The sequence below is a fragment of the Numenius arquata genome, chromosome 2 (assembly GCF_964106895.1).
Source record: "Numenius arquata chromosome 2, bNumArq3.hap1.1, whole genome shotgun sequence".
NCBI classification, from domain to species: Eukaryota; Metazoa; Chordata; class Aves; order Charadriiformes; family Scolopacidae; genus Numenius; species Numenius arquata.
Window position 1 is genome coordinate 87,575,176 of NC_133577.1, and position 12,847 is coordinate 87,588,022.

Genomic DNA, 12,847 nt, shown 5'->3' on the forward strand with positions numbered 1-12,847 from the left:
TTTCTTGCCTCCTTTCCTCATACATTCCCTGTTACTTAAATGCTTACTATATGCCCATGCAGAAAATCCACTTAACCAGAGCTAGCAAGGTCTGTAGGGGCATAGTGAATATAGTGATGCTTTGGTGCAATGAACACATTTGCAGAAGGATTTATCTCAATACAAAAAGTGATGAAAGACACTTTTTCTAGCTTTTTCCTCTCTCTGTGGATACATTTCAACTTAGCAAGAGATATCATTTACTCAGACAGTCACCTATATCTTAGTTATTCACATCTGCAAAAAGTCTTGGAAAAACATTCAGGTGCCTTTCCGCATTCATAGCATAAGGTTTGCTTGCTTTAGTTACATCCACACTCTAATATGTGCCATCCTTTCATTCATTATGTTGCTTTGTTTCCAGAAACAGATGATTTCCAAAAAGGCTTTCTCACACAGAACAATAAGTTAATAAATAAATAAATAGAAAAACACAAAAAGAAAACATATGAGAACAGTTTGGATAATAAGAAATTGATTTGTCTTCAGATGTACAAACCATTGTTTGAGCCATTAATGGAAGTCTCTTACGAAGGGAAAAAAATTAAATTAATAAATGTTGATAAAAGTTGTCAAAAAAACCCAAAACCAAACAACCCCAAACAAAAGTTTGCTTTTTTTTGTTTGTTTGTTTTGTTTTTGTTTTTTTTTTTCTCTTTTCAGTACTGCATCGGGGTATACCTTATACATAGGACAAACTCAGATATGGATCTGAAAATTCTCAGACAAATTAATCTACCAACTACGATACACAGTTCATATCTCTTGATTTGTGTTGAAATCCTACTGTGTTTAAAGAGAAATCTTTGAAACAAACTTCACCAACTAGCATTCCAATTCTCTTCCAACAAATGAACTAAAACAGTATCCCTAAGCTTTAGGTCCATGCTAAAGCAAACCAGCCTTAAACTGTTAACATTAAGTGTTTTTTTGTTAATGAAAGCACTGGATTAGCAGCATGGGACACTAGAAGTACTACTGATACGTCCAGCCATGAGGAAGAAAGAGGACATAACCTTTTAGATTTTAAGACACGGTGAACATTCAAGATCAGTCTCAAAAAAATTATATACCTAATTTAGGAAAAATATTTTGCAGCCTAGAATTTAAAAATAATATCAACTTGTCATCAAGCTAGTTAGTTCCATAAGGAGAAAAAACCTGTCATTATTGTCTTCAATAAAAATTGCTCAAGGTATTTTAGAGACATCTTTAGAAACATACTGCTAGTTTTCTGTATTAAATATTTAACACTGCTCAACAGAGATGTTACCATGTATATAACTATCCCTAATGTAACAAAATGTAATCGATACATTCTACTTGATGTGACAAAATCAACAGATTTCTTGACTTAGGTTCATTCTATTAAACAATAAAATACTTGCACTTCATCCTTGTAATTCCTAAAAATATAACATTATTGGAAACCATTTCAAATCAATACTAATGGTTTATTGTTGCTCTTAAGAAACACATTAGGCTAATTCTTAGGTCTTTAAGAGGTCTATAAGATCAACATATACTGAAGATATTATGAAATTTGTACATGGTTTATATTTCTACAACAAGTCTAACAGAACAAAACAACATTATATATATTTACTGAAAAGCAAGTGCACTGATAGATACTTTAGTTAAAAGCTTTTTTTTTATTAATTGTTTTTCTAGGACTTCGGCTGCATGCATTCCATTAATCTATGTGGATACATCAAAATTGTCAGCAACAACACTAAACTACTGTTTTAAATTAAAACCAGAATTTGCTCTCCATTTACTAGTAGGTCTCTAACAAGTGTCTCTATAATAGGATTATTAATTTATATAACATATTAAAGGATTATCTTTATTACAGCGTTATGAACATTAACTAAAAACAATTGCAAGTACTGTGTGACACCAGCCAAGTACAAGTTTCAGTTCTCCAGAAACAAAAATTCTAGGACTGTATTACCAGAAACAAGTCCCTCCCCTTTGCTAGAGGGGAAGAACAGCAGCAAGAACTCATGCTGAGTGGGTAGGTAACAGATGGTACATAGCACCCTCGTGAAACCATTGCAGCATCCTTTACATCCAAACCCTTACAGGATACTCACTGCAAACGAGAGGGGAACACCCCATAACTGCCTTACTCATTGCCTGAGTACAGGTGATTCAATCAGAGGCTGATGATTAAGCATCTCCTTAATTGGATGGGCTATAAATATAATTTACTGCTATTTACCTAATCTAGTGGAAAAGTCAATACCTGAGTGTTCAGGTCTGTGGTGGGTTGTCCCCTGCCAGCATCCAATCACTCATGCAGCTGCTCACTTCTCTCCCGGCCCCAACCCATCAGGGTGAGGGGAGAAAATGGGAAGAACAAAAGCAAGAAAATTTGTGGGTCAAGATAAAGAGTTTAATAGATGAAGGAAAGACAACAAAAAAACCAATAAACAAAAAAAAAAACAGTGAAGGGAAGGAAATTGCTCACCACTTCTCACACACAAACTGATGCTGAGCCAGTCTCCAAACAAAGGTCACCGCAGAAGCCAAAACTCTCTTCTTCCTCTACCCCCAGTTTTTACTGCTGAACATGATGTTATATGATATGGTGTGTCCCTTTGGCTAACTCAGGTCAGCTGTCCAAACTGTGTCCCCTCCCAATCACCTGCCCATCTCCAGCCTACTTGCTGAGGGGACAGGGTGGGAAAAAGAGAAAGCCTTGACACTGTTCAATGACTGTTCAGCAACAGCCAAAACACTGCTGTGTTATCAAGGGCTGTTTCAGCCACAAATCCAAAACACAGCATCGTCAGGCTGTTAAGAAAGTTAACTCTGTCACAGCAAGACCCAGTACAAGGTGGAAACTTTCAGGTGAGACTTGATTTGCCAAGTTCTCCTGAAAGTTCTCTCCTGGCAGACTAGTTTTATTCACACATCTAAATTTAATTTAAAGGACCTAAGTAGAGATATCCCATTTTGAAAACATTAGCTGCCATTCCTTTTAATACGATATACTAAATTCATACAAGAATGAACTGGATTGGCAGTTAACTGCTGCACTTTCTTTATTAAAAAGCAGGCTTCTGAACTTTTCCTGTCAAAGCCATAAAGATGTGTTTCCCCAGAGAAAAGCACTAGCAGGGCAGAATACTGGCAAGGTGTTGAAGGTGGATCGGAAGGTCTGATCCACAAGCACCTGGATCCAGGAACCACTTGTGTGGGTCTAAATTTACAGGCAGGATTTTCTCCTCTGACAGGTAGCTGGCAAACTGCATGATTTATGAGACATTGCCCAATATCACATACAGAGCTTTTTTATTGTAGGTGTCACAACTCCAACTCTTGCCAACTACGTAAATTATGATAGCCTGTTTGATTTTTGGAATCAGAACCAGCTTTCGAGAAAACAGCTTTCTAGAAGCTCTGAACCCCAGATTTTTCTTATTCAAGGAAAGCATAAGGAATGCAAGGAAAGTTCTCACTGTAATTCTTCTAGAACAGGAGTGGGAAATCCACAGTCCAGGTTCAGGTGTGATCTTCAACAAAACTGTTCTGTGCCTGGAACACTGTTACTTTTTTAAACAGATGTTTCCACCTTTCTTGCTAGACAGCACAGAGCTGAGTGTAACTGTGTAGCCAAGAGTTTTTAAAGACCTTTGACAGCAGAGAACTGATTGAATACTTCACTCTCCTCTTCGTAATTTTTCCCTAAACGAAGATATCTGAGCAACAGAAAGAGCATAAAAGCTGAAGAATTCTGTACCTTCAGCCTTGTTAAAATTTACTTTTTCTTGCAAATTGCCAACAGTATTTTTCAGTCTATATTTGCCCATCAAATTTTGAGGAAACATATGTAATCTACCGAAAAATTAGATAAAAGTATATATGTAATATAAACAACAAAAAAAATTTCCAGTTCCTAGGACTTGAAAAAAAAACAATTTATTTTCATATTCCGTCAAATTTTTAACAAATATTCATCCCATTCATAGGCATGAGAGCATACAGCTCACTATCCTGTATAATTGTTTGTCTAAAATGATCATGAATATTTGTAAAGCATTTTTTTTAAGACACACGCCTACACCAGTTTAAAAGCCATACATCTGAACTAGTAGTTCTGCTGCTTTATTGTAATATGAAAGGTATTAATTGGTTGGGATATGCCTGTGTATAACAATCTTTTATGTTCAGAACACAAAGGCATTAGTGCCTTCCTCTAGAATGGGCTCAACACATTCCCTACAGGCACTATGAGCTTTTATTTTACTAGATAAAAGTGCAAGTTGCACCAATCTTTCTTTAATTGAAATGTACTCTCTCTTGCTCGCTGGTAAGCATTCAAAGGTAGTTTGTACCAGAACAGAGCAGATTTGTGAAACAGCTCATCTTGCTACTGCTGCTTTTAAAAAGAACCACTTTGAATGTTCTCAAAATGCTGTTGGTTCTGCACTTACTCAAACTCCAATGACTTACACTCATGTCCTGGTATCTTTAGTAATCCAAGCAAAACTGTTACCATTTGCTGCTTTTAATATACATTTCATTTGCTGCTTTTAATATACATTTATCACCAAGTCTTCTGTATCTTATCCTCTTCAAAAGTTTTCTCCTTCCATGGCAGCAACTTAAACAACTATATTAACATGAAAAGTGGATATACCAGGACCATAGTCTCAACTGTCACATCTGTTTACAACAAACTTCACTAGAAGTTCTTTCAGCACATTCCACATCAAGGATTTGAAGCTTTTCAAGTTTCAACAGAAAAGAAAATAGGGATTGGGTTCTGGCTGACCCAATGCATTGTGTCTGTCTCTGAAGTACACAGCAAGGCTACAAGACCATGCCTTGAGAACTGAACTATATTCTCACTGGCTTGAGCAGAACCACCACTGAAGTCACCATCAACTTCAACTCTGCTGTGGCAAAGGAGAGCAAAAAAAGCAGATGCAACCAGAGATTTTTTGAATGGAAAATTTCAATAGCATTCCGTGGAAGAAATGAAAGGAGAGACTTTGTTTCTGAGTTGATTACCAAAACTTTTCAGGTGATGAATCAATGTTGCAAGATGTCAAGTCAACAGACATGACCTAATGCAACTGTTTCCTTTAAGAGTTTCGAAACAGATTCATTGGCTGTGAACGAGCAGCTCCCAGAGCAAAGGAATGTTTGCTTAAAGATCCTGCTTTCCAGGCCTGTTAAGACAATTTCTTGCCGAGTGTGTAGGATGTGACAGGCGAAGCAAAGAGAACTTACATCAGGATCACCTAGATGGTAGTAGCATTCCAGTTTCTTTTACTGCTCCTTATATCCTACTTCATCTTTAGATAAAGCTGTTCTCTGGCTTTCTCACTGGAAGGGCTTTTGGGGAGTTTATCCCCTGAACTGGTTCACATTGAGAAGATTATTCCATACAAATAAAATATGTAGAAAGACTACGCAAGCCAGCGGGTGCTGCAACATCAATATATGCACTGGCTTGGAAAAATCTTTTTATTATCAATTTGCCTTGTCTAAAAAAAATACCTGTTGCAGTTGTGCTAAATATACCATTGGATGTCATCCAGAGCACAACCAGAGATAAGAGACAAAAAATTAAATTGCAAGCCTTTGGGACTTGACGGCTGAACTTGTGACCACATCTGGATCACTGGAAGCTCTCACTAAAGCATAAGATTAATGATGAAAACATGTAACACAGAGGATCTCATGTTTTATAAACACTAAGCAAGATTCTGGACCCTATGTCATTCCCCAGAGGCCTGGTGATGTATAAGATTTGGAAAACTGAAATTCAGATGGGAAAGATCCAGTGTGACTTTCGTAGCATCTCCATGCTATCTCTTCAGAAATCCTCATAATGAGATGGCACTTACAGGTCAAAACATATGATCATTAACAAAGAAATCTCCAGGGTTGTTTGTGCCACAGGTTTTTTTCAGTTCCTGCAGAAACCCCATATTTTGGCCACATGAAAGAACATAAAAGCCACATTTATAACACTGTCCTGCAATTTCTATACCACATCTCTCGAGCAGTCTAGTATATTGTTCTGAGGAAGCAGAGTCAACCATATACTTGGGATGTCAGAATGATTAAGATTTACACATAAACTCAAGGGAAGAGCCAGAAACATGGAAATTCCACATCATTTAGGGTCGGTGACCTAGCTTGTTTGGAAATACTCCACTGCATTCCCCTTAAGTGATTGGTTCTAAAGGGAGTTTGGAATAAATAGTTATTATAGTGCTTTGTAATAATCTTTTATTGTTGTGTGATAGCAACAGCCTAGAGAGCAACAAAAAGGACTTGACAATTTATGTACGTATGCCTTTGTACACTCATTATTCACAGCTGCCAAGAAAACTTCAAAGACGACTTCAAATTGGTATATTCTTGTGAATAGCTCTGTTTCTGCTATATTCTTGTTTGGAACTAAGAAATACTGTCTGTGTTAGTAGTAGCTGAAGATCTTCTTAAATCAGAATTATTGCAGAGAGTTGTGGGAGCAGAAAGGTCGGAATCTTAATGAAGTCTTTCTGTGACCCAGTTATGTCTCTCTTCCTGTTTTGGGTCTAGGAATCCTGTCTTCATGGAATTACATTCATTGGTATTGTAAGAGGAGCTACAAGCTATAGTCCAAAGTCAGGATCCCAATTTGATGGCACTGCATGCCCAAGACAGAAAGACCCTTTCTCCAAAGAGTGTGTATGTTCTAGGAACATGTGTTATTTGAATATCATAAACTTGTTATAATCTCTGTACAAAAGCATTATATATTTAATGTTAGGATTTAAAAAAAAAATAAAATTGAAAAAAACCTTTCATTTGCTGAAAGATTCATGAGTGCATATTGGGAAGGCTGGCAAAGTGACTTAGTGGTGGACATATTACATCTGGGTGGCTTTGACCCCATCTCATCAAGGAATTTAATTTCTCAATACATAATCACCATGTAGCATCTGGTGTTCCCAATGAAGCAGATCCATGCATTCTATTTTATTTATCATTCAGCATGTACTTAATTTAGCTAACCTGGTGGTCAGAAATGGACAATTCATTCACTGGTATTAATGTTGTGAAATAAGTTTTATTCATTTCATTGATAAAAACTGACCTTCCTACAGACTAGGGTGACATTTCTTCCACAGACATAAAACTATCTTGAAGAAATGAGTAAGACTTCATTACTTGGTCATGGTCACAATATTTCTCTTTCTTATCAATACAAATTTGTCATTGTATTTTTCATAATTACACTGTTTTCTTTATTAGATCTTTTCCTTAAATATATGGGAGAAGAATAAAGCTTTCCCAGGCTGCTCTTCAGGCAATGAAGAACAAAGACACAGAGCTCCAGCACTGTGACTACACAGAAATATTATAAATATATCACATCTAAGAATAAAACTGAACGCACATCTGTAAGCATATGTAAATTCTCACACTCACTAACACATGTAAGTGTATGACTTAAAGAGTGAAAAAAAATGATGCTTGAAAATCCACTGCTATCATATTTCGATAAAATTTATTTTGAAGCTTTAACCACAGCAGTTCCAATCAATTTTCAGGCTGGGACTTAGAAGTGGTAAAGCAGTCATCTTTGGAGGCAAGACAGATACAAAGTGCTCACAGACCCAGATGAAAATTTAGACATCAAAAAGGGCTAAAAGTTCTGTGCTGAAACAATGATTAGAAAGACTTACGATGAAAGTGAAAAAAATAAAACCAGGAATTAACAAGTTAAACTTGTGTAAAAAAAAACCAGATAATATGAGAAAAATATATAAAAACAACTCTTAAATTATCAGAAAATTCAGAAGCAAAAGATAATGTAAAAGAAAAGTTAGAATGTTTGGGAACATGTTAATCTGTTCTTCCTTCAATGGGAGTATAGCTAATATGCTTCAGTTTTACATAATCTGACAGCATATTTTTCATTTTGTTTTATATCTGTAACTGGGAATGCACTGAAAAAGGCAGATGATCAATGTGAATTGCCTAATTACGTGAATACATAATTAATCTAATGAGAATAATCCATTTTTATAATGAAAAAGGAATCATTAAACAATTTAGAGTTATTAGAGACAATGCATTATTCAAAGGAAACTACTTTAAAAGGAGGTCTCAGTGGTGATTAATAAAACAGATTTAATTTGAACATCCTGTTAGGTTCTAGACTTCCCCATTCTAATTAAGCTATTACAAATGTAAGGGAGGAGGGACGTCTGTACATGCATTCATCTTGAAACCTCACTCCTTTCTCTCTCTCTCTTTCTTCCCCATTCCACTTTCACTATGTTGGAGAGAGGCCACTATATGCATCTTAAAAGGCATGGTAGCAAAATTTATTTTTAGCAAATAAGTAAAAACAAAACTGCTTTAGTTGTGGGTGGAGTGGGGGTTTTTTGTTTGTTTTGTTTTTAAACAGCAAATTATAAAGGAAATAAGACAATTTTGGAGGTAAAATGTTTGCACAACTTAAATTTCACTGTAGCTTTATGGGGGTTTTGTTTGTTTGTTTAAGTGAAAGCTCATACAGAGACCTTTCCACAACTTCAAACTCCTCAACAACACAGCATCCTACTATCCATCTCAATGAAAAGATACTGAAAATTTCAAACAGACAAGAACTTAAGTATTTCACTGTTTGAACTCATGTAATCTCTCTGAATTGACAAATTTTACACAGAATCTTTCTTCAACTTCTCCTGCTTAGTGCAGACAGAAATGGGAGATCTGTATTTCCTTTGTGGCTGGTCAATACTGTATCAAAAACTAAATAATCTCTGGCCCACAATGTCACTGGTCTGACCTGGCTAAAATTTCTGTTCGGCACACTTGTTAACAAATTTGTCTTACTGACTCTTTAAATGCCAACATGTTCTTAAAATATTTATATGAAAATTCCTTTGGAATCTGTTAGTTCATGGGTATCTCTCTGTAGTTTCTTAGATTGATACTTGGTTTCATCCTGCCTGTCCATAAGCATTTAATAGAGGCATCTAGATAGAAAGAGTCTCCTCTATCGTCAGTGGCGACCATTTCAATTATGTCATCTATCTGTTGACGACAGAAGCCACCAACATCCTGCAGGATCCAAAATGGCACACGAGTTAAATGTTTGAGAGCCAATATTCTGAGTAGATATGGGTAAGATATTTTGAAGAAAACCTTCCCAGAGAAAACAAAGATGGAAATTCAAAAACAAATAAGCATTTATTAAGTTCAACTTGGTTTAGTCAAAGCTGTTCACTTTAAGTCTTCTTTAAAAAATGTGTATTAAAAATATCCAATTAAACCCCTCAAACTTTATAGGAGCATTCAAATCTAGTATCTGAAATAATCTCCTGCAGTGTTTTAGTTTAAAAACTTCTAGGTTGTGCCAAGAATAATATTTTCATTGCCAGAGAATTAAAAAAAGAATAATTGTACTGGTGCTTCTGCACTCTTTCCTCTACCATTTTTTCTTCTTCCTGATTCATACGCATTTTCTCTTTCATCTGTTAGTTTTTTCTTGTACTGTATTGTGTACCGTAGTAGCCTGTATCAGATCATTCATCAAGACTCACATATTTGCAAGACAAACAGTTACGCACAAAGTTCAGATGTTCAGGTAACTGGCATATGAAAAAGGAAAAGAAGGAGGAAAGGGGAAAAGAAGGAGGAAAGGGGAAAAGAAGGAGGAAAGGGGAAAAGAAGGAGGAAATATGGATAGGTGAGCAGCTGCCTGCATTTCAGCCTGAGAGGGGACTGCCACCCTGTCTGGCCACCAGAGTAAAAGCCATTTCCCATTATGTCCAATGAAGCGACATCACGTCTGCAGTGTGCAGGGATTTGCATCTCTTCAGCTTTTCCACTAGTTCTCCCTTCAGACATCTCTGAGCATAATGAGTTTGAGAAACACTGTTTTAAACCTGAATTCATGAAATCCAAAGCCAGCAAATTATCTATACAAAACTATTTATAACAGTAGCTCCAACAGAGAAATGTGCTGTGGTGATATTATCCCAAGAAGCAAACATGAAACTATTCACCTCTCTCCAAATTTTCTTGTGATCAAATAAGCTGACTCCAGTACCACATCACATCTTCTAAGAATAGCTTTTTTTGGCTTAAGGCCAGAATTAAAGCACATTGTGATATAAATATCTCTTAGAAGATACAGAATATTGACAATTTTTCCTGATAGCTCCAAAAAGAGTCCAAAAGGTTAAAAGTCAAGAAGAACATCTGCACATCCTGGGAGCACAAATTAAAAGTGTGTGCATGCATGTGCACTTGGAAGAAAATCTTCTGTCCATTTATTCCTGCTACTCCGTCAACACCCTGTTTTGTCCCAACTGACCACTCTTTTCATTTGGCTGTTCCATGAGGTATGTGTTTTTTTAGGGTTGATGCCAACTATTTTATTCTCTGTTCCAACATCTTCATGCTGAGAAAAAAAAGTAATCTCTAAGGTTTACATGCAAAATATGGATGTATTTCCCCATAGTTTAACACTTGGCAAATAGGATATGGACTATACCTGTGACAAGGTGGTAAAAAAAAATAATGAGACGTAGAGATAAAAAGCTTAAAGTGTTCACTAGGGATTCTTGTGTAATATTTGGAATGTCCCTGGTAAAATACACTACAGATTCCTGATCAATACAAGAAATAGGTGGAGGGGGAAAGGGAAAGAAAGGAGAAAGGGGAGTGGGAGAGGAAGAGCAAGAAAAGCAAGGATAATTTATTTCAAATTTTATGAAGTTCTGTGCCCGAAGTGACAAGGTTTTGAGATCATCTGTACTACACATAGACACATAAGGCAAGCAGAAGCAAACCATATCCTTCTCATAGCTACTTTGATTTAAACATAGGACAAGAGGTAACAGGCACAAACTTGAACATAGAAAGTTCCATCTAAACTTGAGCAGGAACTTTACTTTGAGGGTGGCAGAGCACTGGAACAGGCTGCCCAGAGAGGTGGTGGAGTCTCCATCTCTGGAGACATTCAAATCCCACCTGGACACGTTCCTGTGCAACCTGCTCTAGGGTGGACCTGCTCTGGCAGGGAGACTGGACCAGATGATCTGCAGAGGTCCCTCCCAACCCCATATCATTCTGTGATTCTGTGACAGAGTAACATCACTGAGTTTGGTGAAATGATCAGAAGTTACACAAACAAAAGAAAAGGTTTCACCTGCATGCAGTAGAGCTCTCTGTGTGTAAAATATTCCATGATGGAGACCTAGTGACTGGTGTACAGAACTTTCTTGTGCCTACAGCCCTTCTGCATCACATTTTACTATGCTGGTATTCCAAACACCGACTAAATCTTGCCCTTCACTCCTAATCTGCAAAGCAGAATATCACTTATGTTGCAATAATGACCTCTGCACAAGGACACAGAAAACACTTTTCATGCCTTTGACACAACAAAGGAAAAAAATTGCTAAAAGTTTTTAGGGAATAATTTTAATTACAAATTACAAATACCCCTATCAGATTTACCTGTACAGGCATAAATAGAAGACAAGGTCACTAACTGCAATGATACCTAATGCAAAATAATGAAACACTGGGCTACATTTCTTTGAACACCATGACATGTTCTAAGTAACAATGTATGTATTGATTCTAGGAGCCTAACACACAGAATTTTACATTGCATAGGACCAAACAGAAATAAAATGTGTGAGCAATTCAGACAAAGAAATCGCACAAAGTAAAAACATGGTTATTATGTGAGATTAATTTTCCCTTTTGGCTACTCATTTTCATTTATTTTACATTTACCAGTTAGAATAAAAAGAGGAAATTAAAACAATATACAAAGATATATGTGTACATATATATATAGTATCCCTGTGGTTCCCTACCTTCTTCCTTAACTAAGATGAAATTTATTACTTCTTTTTATATTTTCCAATTGGGACTACATAGCTTGCATTTTTAGATTTGTCTATTATCAGCTTTAAAATACAGTAAGAATTAGTCCATAAAGTTAAGTATTTTTGGTTCCTTGGGACTAATCACATCTGGAAACATTTTTTGCACATCTAGCAAAACCAATCCAAAGTTATAAAGATACCTTCAAGTTAACTGTGTGCTTTAAGCACATACATGGTTTAGTACGACAAAGGTATAGCCAACTTGTCAAAACCTTTTGTAATACTAATCCGTTTCAAGCCATGAAGATGCTGGGAAGGAGGTAGATGTAAGGCCCATAAGTGTTCAACAAAAAACAGGCACTTCGATACATAGAACTCACGCACACTAAAGTGTAACTGCTAGTTGCCCACCCACCAGCAGCCAGTGAAGTTAGGCCAAAGCTATTAATAATAATATTCCAGGCCATGAAACTTTGACATATGGCAATAGTCACCTTTTTTCTTTCTCAGAGAGGCAGCAATACTGAAATTCCCCTCACAGGAGGAAAACTATGCGAAATATGAAAATCTTCACCTCTCCCTCTGCAGTGATTAACAAATTGAAATGGAGATGAAGTTATACATGGTAGATTAGTTTCTTTCCCTTTACAGAAGGTATTTTGCCAGTAGCACTTTTCAAATCCTTAATCACTCGGAGAGATTAACAGCAAGTCTGGAATACGTGTGGAAACCCTATCTATCTTAAACGTACCATAATGCATGTAGCAGTTTCCTTTGGTAGGATCCAGCTGAATAGCCTTCACGAAGTACTTTTCTGCCTCATTCTTGCGTCCCTTAAAAAAAAAAAAAAAAGGAGGGGAAATTATTTTAACAGTGTGTCACCATGGAGAGATCATGTACAGTTATAATTTCCAGATTCCAGGCACTAGAGAAAAACA

The 12,847-nt window shown here is 36.5% G+C and overlaps 1 protein-coding gene across 1 annotated transcript in view; it reads right to left on the bottom strand.

Annotated features, from left to right (window-relative positions):
• TMTC2 (transmembrane O-mannosyltransferase targeting cadherins 2) overlaps positions 1 to 12,847 on the bottom strand; it is a 255,407-nt gene that overhangs the window by 32,838 nt on the left and 209,722 nt on the right. Inside the window, exon 9 of the mRNA XM_074168501.1 lies at positions 12,661 to 12,742. Coding sequence (XP_074024602.1) covers positions 12,661 to 12,742 — 82 coding nt within the window. The remainder of the gene's footprint in view (positions 1 to 12,660; positions 12,743 to 12,847) is intronic.